The 20757-nt window shown below is 49.3% G+C and overlaps 1 protein-coding gene across 3 annotated transcripts in view; it reads right to left on the bottom strand.

Moving 5' to 3' along the window:
• The window catches only part of si:dkey-11f4.7 (piezo-type mechanosensitive ion channel component 2), a 156381-nt gene that overhangs the window by 10587 nt on the left and 125037 nt on the right, over positions 1-20757 (bottom strand). For all 3 annotated transcript variants that reach the window (XM_068000710.1, XM_068000709.1, XM_068000708.1), the window contains 5 exons: positions 17547-17761; positions 15772-15930; positions 14157-14304; positions 11935-12123; positions 9456-9548 (listed from right to left, as the gene is read on the bottom strand). In XM_068000710.1, coding sequence (XP_067856811.1) covers positions 9456-9548; positions 11935-12123; positions 14157-14304; positions 15772-15930; positions 17547-17761 — 804 coding nt within the window. The remainder of the gene's footprint in view (positions 1-9455; positions 9549-11934; positions 12124-14156; positions 14305-15771; positions 15931-17546; positions 17762-20757) is intronic.

Raw genomic sequence — 20757 nt, forward strand, 5'->3', positions numbered from 1 at the left:
CCAGCTTCCCCCTAAATGTATCTATGCTAGTCGCCCCAACTACTCCTTGTGGTAGTGAGCTCCACATTCTAACCACTCTCTGGGTAAAGAAGTTTCTCCTGAATTCCCTATTGGATTTATTAGTGGCTATCTTATATTTATGGCCCCTAGTCCTGGTCTCCCCGGCAAGTGGAAACATTTTCTCTACATCTACCCCATCAAACCCTTTCATAATCTTAAAGACCTCTATCAGGTCACCCATCAGTCTTCTGTTTTCTAGAGAGAAGAGCCCCAGCCTGTTCAATCCTTCCTGATAGATATAACCTCTCAGTTCTGGTATCATCCTTGTGAATCTTTTTTGCGCCTTCTCCAGTGCCTCTATATCATTTTTATAATATGAAGACCAGAACTGTTCACAGTACTCCAAGTGTGGTCAAACTAAGGTTCTATACAAGTTTAACATAACTTCTCTGCTTTTCAATTCTATCCCTCTAGAAATTAACCCCAGTGCTTGGTTTGCTTTTTTAACATAGTAAAACGTCCCAAGGTGCTTCACACAGGAGCGATTATGAAACAAAATTTGACACCGAGCCACATAAGGAGATATTAGGACAGGTGACCGAAAGCTTGGTCAAAGAGGTAGGTTTTAAGGAGTGTCTTAAAGAAGTAGAGAGAGTTAGAGAGGTGGAGAGGTTAAGGGCCTAGGCAGCTGAAGGCAAGGCCGCCAATGGTAGAGCGAAGAAAATTGGGGCTGCACAACAGGCCAGAATTGGAGGAGTGCAGAGATCTCATAGGAACATAGGAACAGGAGTAGGCCATTCAGCCCCTCGTGTCTGCTCTGCCATTTGATAAGATCATGGCTGATCTGTGATCTAACTCCATATACCTGCCTTTGGCCCATATCCTCTTGGAGGGTTGTAGGGCTGGAGGAGGTTATAGAGATAGGGAGGGGCAAAGCCATGGAGAGATTTGAAAAAAGGATAAGAATTTTAAAATTGAGGTGTTCCCGGACCGGGAGCCAATGTAGGTCAACGAGCACAGGGGTGATGGGTGAACGGGACTTAGTGCAAGTTAGGATAAGGGCAGTAGAGTTTTGGATGAGCTCAAGTTTATGGAGGGTGGGAGATGGGAGGCTGGCCAGGAGAGCATTGGAATAGTCGAGTCTAGAGGTAACAAAGGCATGGATGAGGGTTTCATTAGCAGATGAGCTGACACAAGCGGAGACGGGTGATGTTACGGAGCTGGAAGTAGGTGGTCTTGGTGATGGAGCGGATATGGGGGCAGAAGCTCAGCTCAGGGTCAAATGTGATGCCAAGGTGCAAACAGTCTGGTTCAGCCTCAGACAGTGGCCAGGGAGAGGGATGGAGTCGGTGGCGAGGGAATGGGGTTTGTGGCGGGGACCGAAGACAATGGCTTCGGTCTTTCCAACATTTAGTTGGAGGAAATTTCTGCTCATCCCAATACTCAATGTTGGACAATCAGCGTGACAAATGAGAGACAGTGGAGGGGTCGAGGGAGGTGGTGGTGAGGTAGAGCTGGGTGTCGTCAGTGAACATGTGGAACCTGACGTCGTGTTTTCGCATGAAGTCGCCGAGGGGCAGCATGTAGATGAGAAATAGGAGGGGGCCAAGGATAGATCCTTGGGGGACTGCAGAGGTAACAGCGTGGGAGGGGGAAGAGAAGCCATTTCAGGAGATTCTCTGGCTCCGACTGGATAGATAAGAATGGAACCAGGCGAGCGCAGTCCCACCCAGCTGGACGATGGAGGAGGATGGTGTGATCAACCGTGTCAAAGGGCTGCAGACAGGTCGAGAAGGATGAGGAGGGAGAGTTTACCACAATCACAGTAACATAGGGTGTCATTTGTGATTTTGATAAGGCCCGTTTCAGTACTGTGGCAGGGGCGGAAACCTGATTGGAGGGATTCAAAAGTGGTGTTGCAGGAAAGATGGGCACGGATTTGGGAGGCGACATGTTCAAGGACTTTGGAGAGGAAAGGGAGGTTGGAGATGGGGTGGTAGTTTGCAAAGACAGAGGGGTCAAGGGTGAGTTTTTCAAGGAGGGGGTGATGACAGCAGATTTGAAGGAAAGTGGGACAGTGCCTGAGGAGAGGGAACCGTTAACAATATCAGCTAACATGGGGGCCAGGGAGGGAAGTTGGGAGGTCAGCAGTTTAGTGGGAATAAGGTCGAGGGAGCAGGAGGTGGGTCTAATGGTCAAGATGAGCTCGGAGAGGGCATGAGGGGAAATAGGAGAGAAACGAGAGAAAGATGCGAGTTCAGGACTAGGGCAGGGGGAACCTTAGGGGAATCTTTGGGAAGCGGCTGAGGCAGCTGAATGAATGGTCTCAATCTTAGTAACAAAGAATTCCATGAGCTCACACTTGTTGGAGGGAAGAGTGGAGGGGGCAGGGAGAGGGGTTCAAGAAGATGGTTTGTAGTGGAGAAGAGAAGCCGAGGTTTACCTTTGCATTCCAGGATGAACCTGGAATAGTGAGCAGTTTTGGCAGAGGAGAGGAGGACCCGATAGTGCTTTATGTAGTCCAGCCAGATCTGGCGATGAATGGCTAAACCAGTTGTCCGCCACAAATGTTCAAATCTTGATTTGAATTGGATTTAAGGGAGCAGAGATGAGGGCCATACCAAGATGAGAGAGAGTAATGGTTTTAATGGGGACAAGGGCATCAACGGCGGAGGTGAGGGTGTGACTGAACAGATGCAGAAATGTTGTGGTGAACGGAGGGCCAAAGGTTAATCAGTTGGGAACTGAAGGTGCCGTTGTAAGTGACCTAGGGGAGAGTTTTTTCCAGGGTGGACACAGAAGGAAGTGAAGTTGGGAGCAGGAAGGGCGATGTGGGAAGTGATCAGAGATGGCCTTATCTGTGATTGACACAATGGGAGTGGAGAGGCTACGTGAGATGGTAAGGTCAGCCTGGTGTAGATTCAAAGCCATGTCCAGAGGTGGATGGTCAGTCTGCTGACCCACAGCACCACCCAGACCCCTCAGAATTTATAATTACCACTGCTGTTGAGCTGGGCTCAGTGTTAAACTTGCTTCCTGTAGGCCCTGTAGGAGCAGGGGCTTCACTGTAGGTTGTTGCCACCTGTTTCATGTTTCCCCTCTACAATGGCACATTGAGTAGCAGGCCAGGATATATAGTCAGCATCCCTGTAACCTTTTCCAATATACAGGGAGACTGGCTTTTTTTCCTTTAGATACCGTTCCCATTGGGTTGACATTTGGGGTTGGCGACCCTCCAGGAATTGAAGATTAATCTCCTGGACACTGCTGCGAGCAACCCAGGAGAAAAATCACAGTGGGATTTAAACAAATTGTGTGTTTGTTTCATTTTCCTTGAACACTTTCATTTGTTTGTTATAAAAGTATTGGAGAGGGGAAAAAGGCTGTTGGAGGTCATGTGATGAAATCTCCAGGAATACGTCCAACCTGAGTTGGCAACCCAACTGACATTTAGTTTCACTGGTGGTAGGGTCATCAAACAGCTCCTCGATGCAGAAATGTTATACGTTATATAAAATAGTCACCGTGAGGCTGTGGTGGGAGATGATGGCTGCAATACGTTGGAGTGGGGTTCTGGTATCGTTCTATGTGAGAGCAATCTAGCCAGTCCCATTCCCCTGCCCTATCTCTGTAGCCCTGAAAATTTTTTCCTTTCAAGTACTTATTCAGTTTCCTTTTCAAGGCCATGATTGAATCTGCTTCCTCCACCCCCTCGGGCAGTGCATTCCAGATCCTAACCACTCGCTGTATAAAATAATTTTTCCTCATGTCACCTTTGGTTCTTTTGCCAATCACCTTAAATCTATGTCCTCTGGTTCTTGACCCTTCCGCCAATGGGAAGTTTCTCTCTATCTACTCTGTCTAGACCTTTCATGATTTTGAATATCTCTATCAAATCTCCTCGCAACCTTCTCTGTCCAAGGAAAACAACCCCAGCTTCTCCAGTCTATCCACGCAACTAAAGTTCCTCATCACTGGAATCATTCTAGTAAATCTCTTCTGCACCCTCTCTAAGGCCTTCACATCTTTCCTAAAGTGCAATGCCCAGAACTGGACTGACCAATATTTAATGCTAATCAATATCACTAAAACATATTATCTGATCATTATCACATTGTTGTTTGTGGGATCTTGCTGTGAGCAAATTGGTTGCTGTGTTTCCTACATTACAACAGTGACTACACTTCAAAAGTACTTCATTGGCTGTAAAGCGCTTTGAGAAGTCCTGAGGTCATGAAAGGCGCTGTATAAATGTAAGTCTTTTTTTCATTTATTTTGGGTGCCAGTCCCACAAATTACCAGATTTATTGAATGACATTTCATAACTTGCCATGTTGGGATTTGAACTCGCAACCTATGGATTGCTGGTCCAATACCGTAATCAGTATGGTACCACACGCATTGACATCAGACTTTATCGTATTGACGCAGAGCAACTAAGGAATTAACAAGCTGCTTACCACATCCATCCCATTCCCGTTCTCTGTCTCCCTCACCCATCCCATTCCCGTTCTCTGTCTCCCTCACCCATCCCATTCCCGTTCTCTGTCTCCCTCACCCATCCCATTCCCATTCTCTGTCTCCCTCACCCATCCCATTCCCGTTCCCTATCTCCCTCACCCATCCCATTCTCTGTCTCCCTCACCCATCCCATTCCCGTTCTCTGTCTCCCTCACCCATCCCATTCCCATTCTCTGTCTCCCTCACCCATCACATTCCCGTTCTCTGTCTCCCTCACCCATCCCATTCCCGTTCTCTGTCTCCCTCACCCATCCCATTCCCGTTCTCTGTCTCCCTCACCCATCCCATTCCCGTTCCCTGTCTCTCTCACCCATCCCATTCCCATTCTCTGTCTCCCTCACCCATCCCATTCCCGTTCCCTGTCTCCCTCACCCATCCCATTCTCTGTCTCCCTCACCTATCCCATTCCCGTTCTCTGTCTCCCTCACCCATCCCATTCTCTGTCTCCCTCACCCATCCCATTCCCGTTCTCTATCTCCCTCACCCATCACATTCCCGTTCTCTGTCTCCCTCACCCATCCCATTCCCGTTCTCTGTCTCCCTCACCCATCCCATTCCCGTTCTCTGTCTCCCTCACCCATCCCATTCCCGTTCCCTGTCTCTCTCACCCATCCCATTCCCATTCTCTGTCTCCCTCACCCATCCCATTCCCGTTCCCTGTCTCCCTCACCCATCCCATTCTCTGTCTCCCTCACCCATCCCATTCCCGTTCTCTGTCTCCCTCACCCATCCCATTCCCGTTCCCTGTCTCCCTCACCCATCCCATTCTCTGTCTCCCTCACCCATCCCATTCCCGTTCTCTGCCTCCCTCACCCATCCCATTCCCGTTCCCTGTCTCTCTCACCCATCCCATTCCCGTTCTCTGTCTCCCTCACCCATCCCATTCCCGTTCCCTGTCTCCCTCACCCATCCCATTTCTATTCTCTGTCTCCCTCACCCATCCCATTCCCATTCTCTGTCTCCCTCACCTATCCCATTCCCGTTCTCTGTCTCCCTCACCCATCCCATTCTCTGTCTCCCTCACCCATCCCATTCCCGTTCTCTATCTCCCTCACCCATCACATTCCCGTTCTCTGTCTCCCTCACCCATCCCATTCCCATTCTCTGTCTCCGTCACCCATCCCATTCCCGTTCCCTGTCTCTCTCACCCATCCCATTCCCATTCTCTGTCTCCCTCACCCATCCCATTCCCGTTCCCTGTCTCCCTCACCCATCCCATTCCCGTTCCCAGTCTCCCACACCCATCCCATTCTCTGTCTCCCTCACCCATCCCATTCCCGTTCTCTGTCTCCCTCACCCATCCCATTCCCGTTCCCTGTCTCTCTCACCCATCCCATTCCCGTTCTCTGTCTCCCTCACCCATCCCATTCCCATTCCCTGTCTCCCTCACCCATCCCATTTCCATTCTCTGTCTCCCTCACCCATCCCATTCCCATTCTCTGTCTCCCTCACCTATCCCATTCCCATTCTCTGTCTCCCTCACCCATCCCATTCCCGTTCCCTGTCTCCCTCACCCATCCCATTTCCATTCTCTGTCTCCCTCACCCATCCCATTCCCATTCTCTGTCTCCCTCACCTATCCCATTCCCGTTCTCGGTCTCCCTCACCCATCCCATTCTCTGTCTCCCTCACCCATCCCATTCCCGTTCTCTATCTCCCTCACCCATCCCATTCCTGTTCTCTGTCTCCCTCACCCATCCCATTCCCGTTCCCTGTCTCTCTCACCCATCCCATTCCCATTCTCTGTCTCCCTCACCCATCCCATTCCCGTTCCCTGTCTCCCTCACCCATCCCATTCTCTGTCTCCCTCACCCATCCCATTCCCGTTCTCTATCTCCCTCACCCATCACATTCCCGTTCTCTGCCTCCTTCACCCATCCCATTCCCGTTCTCTATCTCCCTCACCCATCCCATTCCCGTTCTCTATCTCCCTCACCCATCACATTCCCGTTCTCTGTCTCCCTCACCCATCCCATTCTCTGTCTCCCTCACCCATCCCATTCTCTGTCTCCCTCACCCATCACATTCCCGTTCTCTATCTCCCTCACCCATCACATTCTCTGTCTCCCTCACCCATCCCATTCTCTATCTCCCTCACCCATCCCATTCTCTGTCTCCCTCACCCATCCCATTCCCGTTCCCTGTCTCCCTCACCCATCCCATTCTCTGTCTCCCTCACCCATCCCATTCCCGTTCTCTGTCTCCCTCACCCATCCCATTCCCGTTCCCTGTCTCCCTCACCCATCCCATTCTCTGTCTCCCTCACCCATCCCATTCCCGTTCTCTGTCTCCCTCACCCATCCCATTCCCGTTCCCTGTCTCTCTCACCCATCCCATTCCCGTTCTCTGTCTCCCTCACCCATCCCATTCCCGTTCCCTGTCTCCCTCACCCATCCCATTTCCATTCTCTGTCTCCCTCACCCATCCCATTCCCATTCTCTGTCTCCCTCACCTATCCCATTCCCGTTCTCTGTCTCCCTCACCCATCCCATTCTCTGTCTCCCTCACCCATCCCATTCCCGTTCTCTATCTCCCTCACCCATCCCATTCCCGTTCCCTGTCTCTCTCACCCATCCCATTCCCATTCTCTGTCTCCCTCACCCATCCCATTCCCGTTCCCTGTCTCCCTCACCCATCCCATTCTCTGTCTCCCTCACCCATCCCATTCCCGTTCTCTATCTCCCTCACCCATCACATTCCCATTCTCTGCCTCCTTCACCCATCCCATTCCCGTTCTCTATCTCCCTCACCCATCCCATTTCCGTTGTCTATCTCCCTCACCCATCACATTCCCGTTCTCTGTCTCCCTCACCCATCCCATTCCCATTCTCTGTCTCCCTCACCCATCCCATTCTCTGTCTCCCTCACCCATCCCATTCCCGTTCTCTATCTCCCTCACCCATCACATTCCCGTTCTCTGCCTCCTTCACCCATCCCATTCCCGTTCTCTATCTCCCTCACTCATCCCATTCCCGTTCTCTATCTCCCTCACCCATCCCATTCCCGTTCTCTGTCTCCCTCACCCATCCCATTCCCGTTCCCTGTCTCTCTCACCCATCCCATTCCCATTCTCTGTCTCCCTCACCCATCCCATTCCCGTTCCCTGTCTCCCTCACCCATCCCATTCTCTGTCTCCCTCACCCATCCCATTCCCGTTCTCTATCTCCCTCACCCATCACATTCCCGTTCTCTGCCTCCTTCACCCATCCCATTCCCGTTCTCTATCTCCCTCACCCATCCCATTCCCGTTCTCTATCTCCCTCACCCATCACATTCCCGTTCTCTGTCTCCCTCACCCATCCCATTCCCATTCTCTGTCTCCCTCACCCATCCCATTCTCTGTCTCCCTCACCCATCCCATTCCCGTTCTCTATCTCCCTCACCCATCACATTCCCGTTCTCTGCCTCCTTCACCCATCCCATTCCCATTCTCTGTCTCCCTCACCCATCCCATTCTCTGTCTCCCTCACCCATCCAATTCCCGTTCTCTATCTCCCTCACCCATCCCATTCCCATTCTCTGTCTCCCTCACCCATCCCATTTCCGTTCTCTATCTCCCTCACCCATCACATTCCCGTTCTCTATCTCCCTCACCCATCACATTCCCGTTCTCTATCTCCCTCACCCATCACATTCCCGTTCTCTATCTCCCTCACCCATCACATTCCCGTTCTCTGCCTCCTTCACCCATCCCATTCCCGTTCTCTGTCTCCCTCACCCATCACATTCCCGTTCTCTATCTCCCTCACCCATCACATTCCCGTTCTCTGCCTCCTTCACCCATCCCATTCCCGTTCTCTGCCTCCTTCACCCATCCCATTCCCGTTCTCTATCTCCCTCACCCATCCCATTCCCATTCTCTGTCTCCCTCACCCATCCCATTCCCGTTCTCTATCTCCCTCACCCATCACATTCCCGTTCTCTATCTCCCTCACCCATCACATTCCCGTTCTCTATCTCCCTCACCCATCACATTCCCGTTCTCTGCCTCCTTCACCCATCCCATTCCCGTTCTCTATCTCCCTCACCCATCACATTCCCGTTCTCTATCTCCCTCACCCATCCCATTCCCATTCTCTGTCTCCCTCACCCATCCCATTCCCGTTCTCTGCCTCCTTCACCCATCCCATTCCCGTTCTCTATCTCCCTCACCCATCACATTCCCGTTCTCTATCTCCCTCACCCATCACATTCCCGTTCTCTGCCTCCTTCACCCATCCCATTCCCGTTCTCTGCCTCCTTCACCCATCCCATTCCTGTTCTCTATCTCCCTCACCCATCCCATTCCCATTCTCTGTCTCCCTCACCCATCCCATTCCCGTTCTCTATCTCCCTCACCCATCACATTCCCGTTCTCTATCTCCCTCACCCATCACATTCCCGTTCTCTATCTCCCTCACCCATCACATTCCCGTTCTCTGCCTCCTTCACCCATCCCATTCCCGTTCTCTATCTCCCTCACCCATCACATTCCCGTTCTCTATCTCCCTCACCCATCACATTCCCGTTCTCTGCCTCCTTCACCCATCCCATTCCCGTTCTCTATCTCCCTCACCCATCACATTCCCGTTCTCTGCCTCCTTCACCCATCCCATTCCCGATCTCTATCTCCCTCACCCATCCCATTCCCGTTCTCTGCCTCCTTCACCCATCACATTCCCGTTCTCTATCTCTCTCACCCATCACATTCCCGTTCTCTGCCTCCTTCACCCATCACATTCCCGTTCTCTGCCTCCTTCACCCATCACATTCCCGTTCTCTATCTCCCTCACCCATCACATTCCCGTTCTCTGCCTCCTTCACCCATCACATTCCCGTTCTCTGCCTCCTTCACCCATTCCACCCCCTGCCTTTCTCCAATTGTTCGGAGTGGGTTCCACACTGGTTCCGTTTTCACATAGGAGCCAATTGCCAGGTGACCCTGTGGGACTCACCGGATAGAAGGTGTACTGACTGGTGAGATCGTTGTACGCCGCGGTGGAAAATGGCCTGAGGTTCTGCTGCTGCGCGCTCATTGTAAACAAGGGCTGCACGAATAAAAATCAAGATTTTAGAAAATACACGTTGTAATAACATCAACTTGCATTTATATAGCGCCTTTAACGTAGTAAAACATCCCAAAGCACTTCATAGGAGCGATTATCAAACAAAATTTGACACCGAGTCAAATAAGGAGATTTTAGGACAGGTGACCAAAAGCTCGGTCAAAGAGGTAGGTTTTAAGGAGCGCCTTAAAGGAGGAGAGAGAGGTAGAGAGGCGGAGGGGTTTAGGGAGGGAATTCCAGAGTTTAGGGCCTAGGCAGCTGAAGGCACGGCCGCCAATGGTGGAGCGATGAAAATCAGGGATGTACAAGAGGCTGTACTGGAGGAGCGCAGAGATCTCGGAGGGTTGTAGGGCTGGAGGTTGTTACAGAGATAGGGAGGGGCGAGGCCATGGAGGGATTTGAAAACAAGGAGGGGAATTTTAAAAACGTTAAAGAAAGAGGCTGTCTATTTTATAATCTACATTTTTCAGGCAATTGTCTAGGCCACCTATCATTTTAATATGTGATAAAAATGTCCCATGCTCCCCCATCCAACTCCTCAAAAATACAACACAAACCGTCAGGGGCAATGCGGCTAAGCAGCATCAAATAGGGTCAGAAAGAATATATTTTAGCTAATTTTCCAATAGAAAACAGTTATTTTTGAATAATCAGGCTCTGGTCAAAGAAGGAGTAACTTTAATTCAAATTTTTATGAAGGGGAGACTGTTTATTTTGAAGTCCCCTTCACTATCTCTCAAAGTTCACCCAGACTACACCCCTTTACTGACGAGGAGAGGGGGCAATTCGTCACCAGTGCGGCAGTGCCTCAAACTGGCTGCCAGGACTGTACGAGTGACGCCCTGTGGCAAATGGCTGTGTTGAGTGCCTCCCCAGAATGGTACGACTGAGATTGGCAAGGGTTGGGGGGATTTGTGTGTCTGTGTACGTGTGTACCAGTGTGTATATGTATGTGTGTACGCAAGTGTGTGGATGTGTGGACATGTGTGTATGTGGACATGTGTGAGAGTGTGTGGATGTGGACATAAGTGTGTGCAAGTGTGTGTGGATGTAAGTGTGCAGGTGCACTTCCGTGTGTGTGTGTGTGTGTGTGTGTGTGTGTGTGCTTTTGAACGTGTGTCCTTGCTGATGTGTGTGTGTGTGTGTGTGTGTGTGAGACGTGCGAGTGAGTATCTGTGCACGTGGTCACGAATCTTATTGACCCCACATCAGGGCTCCAAGTCCCTGCACCTGCGATCTTCACTAGTGGTACACGACAGCTCTCATCTCACTTGAATTCCTTAAAGGCAGAACACACTGATCAATGATCTCAGCTCCGGCAGTGCCACTGTGCTCTACAGCCGTTAGATCTTATTAATGGGCTTTCCAACGTATGTTATTACCAATGGTTTCCCTGATAGGGATATCAAATGGGCTGAAGGGTCATTTTCATTCAAACCTCCTCTTGTGACCTTGTTGAATTTCTCAGTGTGGCACCTGAACTATCAGCCTGGAAGATATCGATTAATTTGTATCCATACATTTGTCAGCTCCAAGCTCAACTCCTCTTAACACACACTTTACTGCACTCCAACCTACTAACCAGAACCCCACAGCCTGTGACTGATCCTGACCAAGTCCTGCACACCCATCACACCTCTTTTTGCCACCTTCAACTTCCTCATCTCCCAGTGCATTCACTCTAAATCCTCACCCTTACCTCTGAGGCCTCTACCTCCACCTCTGCCTCCAGCCCTAGCTCCTTGCTCTTCTCTGGTCTACTCTGCACCTTCCTCTCCGCCTGTTCCTTCAGTGGTGATACAGTCATAAGCCATCACATCCCAAAACCCTCTGACTTGGCCATATTTGTCCCCCCACAGAACAGTCCTCTTCCCAAAGTCTGCTGCCAGTTCCCACTCGGTTTCCACACTGTGTGTGTGAAACACATTGGGGCACCCATTCAGACTTGAGCACATAATCTAGGCTGACACTCGAGTGCTGCACTGTCAGAGGTGCCGTCTTTTGGATGAGATGTTAAACCGAGGCCCCGTCTGCCCTCTCAGGTGGAAGTAAAAGATCCCATGGCACCATTTCGAAGAAGAGCATGGGAGTTCTCCCTGGTGTCCTGGCCAATATTTATCCCTCAACTAACATCACTGGAACAGATTATTTGGTCATTATCACATTGCTGTTTCTGGGATCTTGCTGTACGCAAATTGGCTGCCGCGATTCCTACATTACGACAGTGACTGCTCTTCAAAAAGTACTTCATTAGCTGTAAAGCGCTTTGGGACGTCCTGAGGTTGTGAAAGGCGCTGGATAAATGCGAGTCTTTCTTTCTTTATTATTTCAAAGGTTCTATACAAGTCCACGTTGAGTTGCTTTTTACCTCATATCCACCAATACTGAGCTTGATGGAGACGTCCAAGGGCTGATTGGTCACTCCGCCTACAGATTTGACCAATGACATGAAGAGCAGCGGGAACCATACGATACAGATCAATGTGAAGATGATGAGACCTCCTATCCCATACTTCACCAACATGTTCTTCTTCTGGCCGGCCGCCTGAGGGTATCTCTGAGGGGAAGAACCACGGGCACCTTTAGGAGGGTGTTTACATACGAGCAGCCTGTGTAAGAGAGAGTTTTTGTGTGGTGACCCACAGGAGCCCCAATCTAATGCTGGGGGATGAAGGGGGGAGATCTGAACCCTGGTTTTTTGAAGTTGTCTTCAAACCCAGACTGCAGAATTTAACTGTAACGCGGACTTTGCTCTCTGGGATGGATTCAGGAGTTAAGACTTTCTTCCCCCATTCTCAGAACTCGCAATGGGAGCACAAATCGGGAATTCAGGCCTGGAGGTCAGCGAGGTCCATTCACAGCTTGTTAATTCGCGGATGGAAGATCCTACAGCAGAGGACCGAGCATGCTTACCTCCGTGCTCAAATTCCCAACGTGCGCTCTCGTCGCGTGAAGCTCTGCCGGGGGATGGAAGCACTAAGTTGTAAAACTTACAACTGTACCCATCGCAGAGCTCCATCTTCTCCCATCGCTCATTACCAGACTGACGCACACGAGTCAGTATCCAGTGTTCACACCGTTGAACTCTTAACCCAGCGAGAGAATCGTAGAAACGAGGGAGGTCATTTTAAATGAACCCACCCAGTGGGAAACTGACGGAATCAGGTTGGATGCAGGGCGGGTTAGGTTAAAATCAGGCCTTAGGGTTCTGACACTGGGATGAGAGACTGGGATTTAGTAGTCTAAGTTCAGGGACTGGTCTCCCAGAATATGAACTAAACAAGCAGCAGCGTTACAGGTGTCTGGGCAGGACTGAACTCAAATGCCTGACGTAAGTGACGCTCGACTTCTGATATCTTCTGGGTTGTCACACATTCAGCTGTGAGAATCACCACTCTCAGTCCCAAAACTAGAAGAGCATTTCATATTCAGGATCTGAGCTCTGATTAATGGAAACACAGTGGGACAGAAACTGGGCTTCCACTCTGGGACCTAAACAGGAGACACAGTACAACACAGTGAGACAGACACTGGGACCTAAACAGGAGACACGGTACAACACAGTGAGACAGACACTGGGACCTAAACAGGAGACACAGTACAACACAGTGAGACAGACACTGGGACCTAAACAGGAGACACAATACAACACAGTGAGACAGACACTGGGACCTAAACAGGAGACACAATACAACACAGTGAGACAGACACTGGGACCTAAACAGGAGACACAATACAACACAGTGAGACAGACACTGGGACCTAAACAGGAGACACAATACAACACAGTGAGACAGACACTGGGACCTAAACAGGAGACACAATACAACACAGTGAGACAGACACTGGGACCTAAACAGGAGACACGGTACAACACAGTGAGACAGACACTGGGACCTAAACAGGAGACCACGGTACAACACAGTGAGACAGACACTGGGACCTAAACAGGAGACCACGGTACAACAGTGGGAGATACAGTGAAGGAAGAGGAGAAACATTCTTTATCTAATAGAATTTTGACAAAATATCTAAGAACAGGGAAGATAGAGAGTGTTTCCAGTAGTTGAGGGTCTAGAGCAAGGGGCCATAGATACAAGATTAAATGTAGTAGATTTAGGACAGAGAGCAGGAGATACTTCTTCACACAGAGTTATGAGGCTGTGGAATTCACTTCCAGGGTTAGTGGTTTAGGCAGAAACTATCAAGATGAGTTTGGAGAGGTGGATGAAGGAAAAAGGGTTGATGTGATATGGGAACAGGGCGGGTGAATGTGATTGGAACTATTTGTTCGTGTGGAGGTTAAACACGGACATGGACTGGTTGGGCTGAATTACCTATTTCTGTGTTGTAACTTCTATGTTACTGTCTACCAGTTGTTTCCAGCCTATTCCCAATTGGCCGATCTCTACACCCTCACTCCCTGCAATATCACTGTCCTGTGATCTTTTCTAAAGAGGAATAGAGAAGTGTCAATTTAAGCACTGAAAAGGGACTGGACTTCATTGTAAATCATTCCAAACTCAAATAAAATGAGAGAATCTGAAAACTAGGTAGTCTTTTCCCAACATCAGGCAACCTGCTGCTCACCTTCTCCGACTCATTCCAGCATTTCAGGATGAAGATGTTGGCGTAAATGTCCTCTAAACAAATCCAGCTGGAGATGCTGAGTGTGGTGTCTGTCCAAACCCAGTCCATCACTGCTCTCAACTCCATCAGAAAGGGAACCAAACGGAATCTGTAACCATCCAAGGAAGATGGTTAATACCTAGACTCTGGAGTATGTCAGGTCGGGTTCAGAAACGCCCCTATTTAAGTGGTACAGATGTTTGTAGAGGGCACGTCCTTTCAGCTTGTACAAGTTGCAGAACATCCAGAAACTGGACTGAAATAATCGTTACTAGAACAAAACCTCCACCTTTATGCTTTTGTCTGTCTCAATCACACACTTAAACTGAAGCCCTTGATTCAGTGTTACCTATCTGTACTCACCTGCATTCATCTGTAACACTAGCAGTACTTGCAAACATCATTTCATTCTTCTACAGAAAGTACCTCATATTGAAATTACATACTTATGACCAATAGTTAAATCTTATATGATTTTTGATATTAACAGTAAATGTTGATGACTCAGTGGGTAAACACACTGTGGTGCGATACTGAGGCATCAGACCCAGCTTTGATCTGTGCTGAGTTCGTTGATGTTATCTGGGGTGGTGTTGGGGGTCTAATACAATTGGTCTTGGTGCCACTAGATTAGGGGATGACAACATCAGGTAGGGTTCCTGCCTCCATCACTATTAATGGCCCCCTCCTGTTGGTGGGTTTGATTCTGTGGATCTCCAAGTCTCTGCCTTGCCGATATCGAAGGCTCTTATCCAAGGCTGGTGAAATAGTAGGCACAACACAATGTGGATGATCTCCTGATCAAAGCAGCCAACTAGTGAATGAGCCAGTTTCTGTTTGGACAATGGGATGCCCATAGGACACAGAGTTGAGATAACTGTCTGGTGTGCTGTGTCACGCTGATCTAGTTAACAAGCATTTGATACCCATATGGCTGAATCTATATTGTGACTTAGATAACATTATAACTTCCTAAGCCAGTCTCTGGGTCCAGGTGGCCCACTGCTCTATCCTTATGTCAAACATGATCTCTAGCTAGGGCCCTTTCAGCCAGGAACAAAGAGCAGACCAGGTTTCCAGAACATTATTATGCCATCTATAGTGTCAGTGGCTCACATCAATGGTGCCAGGTGAAGGTCCCATGCCAGGGCAAAGTGTTTGATGGGTGACTGGATTTTTCAGCCTCCTTTTGTGATCAAGGAAATCATGGGCACTGATTTGACTCCTTCAGTTTGCTTTTTTCAGTTATCCAATATGATGCAGTGGTCATTCATTATTACCATTCAATCTGATCTGCTGTTTTGGCAAAGTATTTTCTGTATTTCTATACAATCTTGCAGTATAATCTTCATCAACGAGCATCATTGTGTGTGCAGAGTGATTGGCACACTCAATAAGTATGCTAATCACCTAGGGTACGGTAGTGTAGCGGTTACATTACTGGACTAGTAATCCAGGGTTTGTTTTGACATTCAGCTTTAGTTTGTATTACAATGATCCCTCACATCTGTTAAAATAAGTCCATTATTACTCTCTTCCTGCCTCATCTGTACCACAGCTCTGGTCCTTTACTTACCCTTGAAAGAGGAAGAGGTTGAGGTAGTTGTAGCTCTTTGTTAGGAAGTTGCCGAGCACTCTGTTTGGGTAGCCACATTTGATCTGATATGCCGACAGGCCGAAGTAAACACACTTAACGAAGTACCAAAGCTGAGCAACTGGGTTTTGGTTAAACCTCCTGCAATTAGAAATTAGAGAGGCTTTTAGAAAGTGTAAAGCAGTGGGTATCTATCTCATACCCAATACACACTCAAAAACCTCCCTTCACATCTTATACATTTAGCCTGAAATTTCCTTGTACAGGGAAAGTATCTAAATGAACAAATACTTAGAGCATAAAGCATGAAGTGCGAAGTCAAGTCGCCGTTGGACCTCCGACAGAGGTCAGATCACCCCTGGATCTCCGCCAGAGATCAGGTCACCCCTGGACCTCCACCAGAGATCAGATCTCTGCTGGACCTCCGCCAGAGGTCAGGTCTCCTCGGACCTCCGCCAGAGGTCAGGTCACCGCTGGACCTCTGCCAGAGGTCAGGTCACCGCTGGACCTCTGCCAGAGGTCAGGTCTCCTCGGACCTCCGCCAGAGGTCAGGTCACCGCTGGACCTCCGCCAGAGGTCAGGTCACCGCTGGACCTCCGCCAGAGGTCAGGTCACCGCTGGACCTCCGCCAGAGGTCAGGTCTCCTCGGACCTCCGCCAGAGGTCAGGTCACCGCTGGACCTCCGCCAGAGGTCAGGTCACCGCTGGACCTCCGCCAGAGGTCAGGTCACCGCTGGACCTCCGCCAGAGGTCAGGTCTCCTCGGAGCTCCGCCAGAGGTCAGGTCTCCCCAAGACCTCTGCCAGAGGTCAGATCACCCCTGGATCTCCGCCAGAGGTCAGGTCACCTCGGACCTCCGCCAGAGGTCAGGTCACCGCTGGACCTCCGCCAGAGGTCAGGTCTCCTCGGACCTCCGCCAGAGGTCAGGTCACTGCTGGACCTCCGCCAGAGGTCAGGTCACCGCTGGACCTCCGCCAGAGGTCAGGTCTCCTTGGAGCTCCGCCAGAGGACAGGTCTCCCCAAGACCTCTGCCAGAGGTCAGATCACCCCTGGATCTCCGCCAGAGGTCAGGTCACCGCTGGACCTCCACCGGAGGTCAGGCCACCATTGGATCACTCTGGTGCCTGCTTGTATGTGAGCTGGAAACAGATCTGCTGCCCTCTGAACCACAAGAAGGGTGTTCCAGGTTGATCAGAGAGGGGAGAGATTAAACAAGGAGTAAATCAGAGGCTAACATAGTGAGTAAAGAAAGTAAAGAAAGAGAACTAAAGAAACCTTCTCAGATGAACAGTTACCAAATTAGCATCAACATTCCTAAGCGGGTGGTGGGAAAAGGGACGTCTCCCTTGAGCTGTTGTGTGAAAGGACTACAACACTAAACAAGAGCACTTTCTTTGAGTCCTCCTACGTTACATGTCATTCCCAGACTGAACAGAAAACTGAGTGGTCAGACCTGCCGCAGGAGAACAGTCTGCGTTGACTCTTTCCCTTCCAGCTCTCGACCTCTGCTCAGGTCTCACTTAGGCAGCCGGGCTGAGAATGAGACTTCATGTCTCCACATCCTATCACTCGGAGTTGGAGCATGCCCTGTGCAGCTTGAGGCTGACCATTCAATGACAACTCCTTTTACCATTCCACAAGTGACCAAACGTATGTACGGCAGTCAGTTAGTGTAGATGCATACAAGGAAAAACACGCCTCTCTTTAACCAATTACAACGGAGCAGGTCTTTACAGTGCCTTGTAAAGGTCTACGTCACCTCTCAGTCACCCCAGGGAGGATAAAGAACATCCAGAAATGGATCCCGAGCACCAGGACAACCTGAAAGACAACCTTCCCCAAGACGGTCTTCCTGAGGTAGAGGGCACGGTCAACCACCATGGTGGCAAATTGAATCAGGAGCATCACAAGGAACGCCTGGGGCACCTGGTCCTCAGAGATGGATTCTGTGATGTCGGCCGCAGCCGTGTGTTTCTGTAGAAGCAAAGAAATCGGCACAACAGTTAAAGCTGAGGGATGGTGATCTTATCAATCCTCCCGACCCGCGGACAGAACCCACTAGTGGAAGAATAGATATACTCGGTAGAATAGCCGCAAGTTGTAAGGGTTAATGAGAAGGACACTGAGTGCTGAGGAAAGTAGGGTTCAGTACCGGACTGGGGGGGAAGGTGTGAGAAAGGAATATTAACGAGCAGGAATGGTGCCAGCTAGTCTGGGTGCAGAAGGATGAATAGATTTCCCTGTAATAAACATAGAAGGGAGATAGTTGATAAGGTGGTTAAGAAAGTGTATGGGATACTTGGCTTTGTAAATAGGGGCATTGAATACAAAAATAAGGAAGTCATACTAAACCTTTATAAATCACTGGTTAGGCCTCAGCTGGAGTATTGTGTACAATTCTGGGCACCTTACTTTAGGAAGGATGTCAAGGCCTTGGAAAGGGTACAGAGGAGGTTTGCCAGGATGATACCAGGGATAAGGGACTTCAGTTATGTGGAGAGATTGGAGAAGCTGGGATTGTTCTCCTTAGAGCAGAGAAGGTTAAGGGGAGACCTTATAGAGGTATTCAAAATAATGAGGGGTTTTGATAGGGCAAATAGGGAAAAACTGTTTCCTCTGGCAAGTGGGTTGGTAACCAAAGGTCATAAATTTAAAATAATTGGCAAAAGAACCAGAGGGGATATGAGGAGAAATTTTTTCACACAGAATTGATGCTAGCTCAATTGCTAAATTTAAATCTGATAGATAGCTTTTTGGCAACCAAAGGTATTAAAGGATATGGGCCAAAGGCAGGTATATGGAGTTAGATCACAGATCAGCCATGATCTTATCAAATGGCGGAGCAGACACGAGGGGCTGAATGGCCTACTCCTGTTTCTATGTTCCTATGGTCCTAGAAGGTTGTTAATATCTGGAACGCACTACCTGAAAGTGTGGTGGACGCAGATTCCATAGGAAATTTCAAAAGGCAATTGGACATGTACCTGAAGAGGACTAATTTGCAGGGTTATGGGGAAAAAGATGGGACTAAATTGGACAGCTCTTTTAAAGAGCCAGCACACGCATGATGGGCCAAATGGCCTCCTGTGCTGTAAGATTCTATGATAGGTAAATAAATGCCATGTCTGACTGCTGTGGTCACTTCTGCAGAGAGAAGAATGAACAGAGGATAGTAGCTTTACGCATTTGCACTTGGGGGAAGGGAATAGTAACATCACTTGGAGTAGTGATGGATCAGGCAAATGCACTCATACTAACTGCACATAGATGGAACATGCTTACATAGTAATGTCACGTTTGGGAGACATAATTAATCCTATAAAGGTACAGTGCACCAGAGCCCTTAGGGACTTTTAGCTAGTCTGCTTAGCCTAGCATGAGCAGTCAAGACAACATGCTTACAGGACCCAGTGAGTTTGTTGCTCGTGAGTATTTCTCAGTACCAATCTCATGGACACTGCATGTAATGGATTATATCAATGTTTTGATCAATAAATGTAAGGAATCTTACAACACCAGGTTATAGTCCAACAAATTTATTTTAAAATCACAAGCTTTCAGAGATTATCTCCTTCGTCAGATGAATGAATGAAAAGGTTCTCAAATCGCATATCTTATACTATGTTGGGACAGCATCACACCAATCAAAAGGTGTCGTTGTTATTGAAACGGGCCAGTCACGGAGAACAGCACGTCCCAGTACACTAGATATACATTGTGTCTATTACACAGGCAGGCAGAAAGAAACTCAAAATGGCAGAGAGAGAGAGAGAGAGAATTTTAAAAAACATATAATTTTTTTCCCCCTTTTTGCTGGTGGGGTTACGTGTAGCGTGACATGAACCCAAGATCCCGGTTGAGACCATCCTCATGGGTGCGGAACTTGGCTATCAACTTCTGCTCGACGATTTTGCGTTGTCGTGTGTCTCGAAGGCCGCCTTGGAGAACGCTTACCCGAAGATCGGTGGCTGAATGTCCTTGACTGCTAAAGTGTTCCCCGACTGGGAGGGAACCCTCCTGTTTGGCGATTGTTGCGCGGTGTCCGTTCATCCGTTGTCGCAGCGTCTGCATGGTCTCGCCAATGTACCATGCTCCGGGGCATCCTTTCCTGCAACGTATGAGGTAAACAACGTTGGCCGAGTCACAGGAGTATGAACCATGTACCTGGTGGGTGGTGTCCTCTCGTGTGATGGTGGTATCCGTGTCGATGATCTGGCATGTCTTGCAGAGGTTGCCGTGGCAGGGTTGTGTGGTGTCGTGGACGCTGTTCTCCTGAAAACTGGGTAACTTGCTGCGAACGATGGTCTGTTTGAGGTTGGGTGGCTGTTTAAAGGCGAGCAGTGGAGGCGTGGGGATGGCCTTAGCGAGGTGTTCGTCGTCATCGATGACATGTTGAAGGCTGCAGAGAACATGGTGTAGTTTCTCCGCTCCAGGGAAGTACTGGACGACGAAGGGTACTCTGTTGGTTGCGTCCCGTGTTTGTCTTCTGAGGAGGTCTATGCGATTCTTTGCTGTGGCCCGTCGGAACTGTCGATCGACAAGTCGAGCGTCATATCCCGTTCTTACGAGGGCGTCTTTCAGCGTCTGTAGGTGTCCATCGCGTTCCTCCTCGTCTGAGCAGATCCTGTGTATTCGTAGGGCCTGTCCATAGGGGATGGCCTCTTTGACGTGGTTGGGGTGGAAGCTGGAAAAGTGGAGCATCGTGAGGTTGTCCGTGGGCTTGCGGTAGAGTGAGGTGCTGAGGTGCCCGTCTTTGATGGAGATTTGTGTGTCCAAGAAAGAAACCGATTCTGAGGAGTAGTCCATGGTGAGTTTGATGGTGGGATGGAACTTGTTGATGTTATCGTGTAGTCTCTTCAGTGATTCTTCGCCGTGGGTCCATAGGAAGAAAATGTCGTCGATGTATCTGGTGTATAGCGTTGGTTGGAGGTCCTGTGCAGTGAAGAAGTCCTGCTCGAACTTGTGCATGA

Source organism: Heptranchias perlo, chromosome 19 (assembly GCF_035084215.1).
Source record: "Heptranchias perlo isolate sHepPer1 chromosome 19, sHepPer1.hap1, whole genome shotgun sequence".
In the NCBI taxonomy this organism is placed as follows: Eukaryota; Metazoa; Chordata; class Chondrichthyes; order Hexanchiformes; family Hexanchidae; genus Heptranchias; species Heptranchias perlo.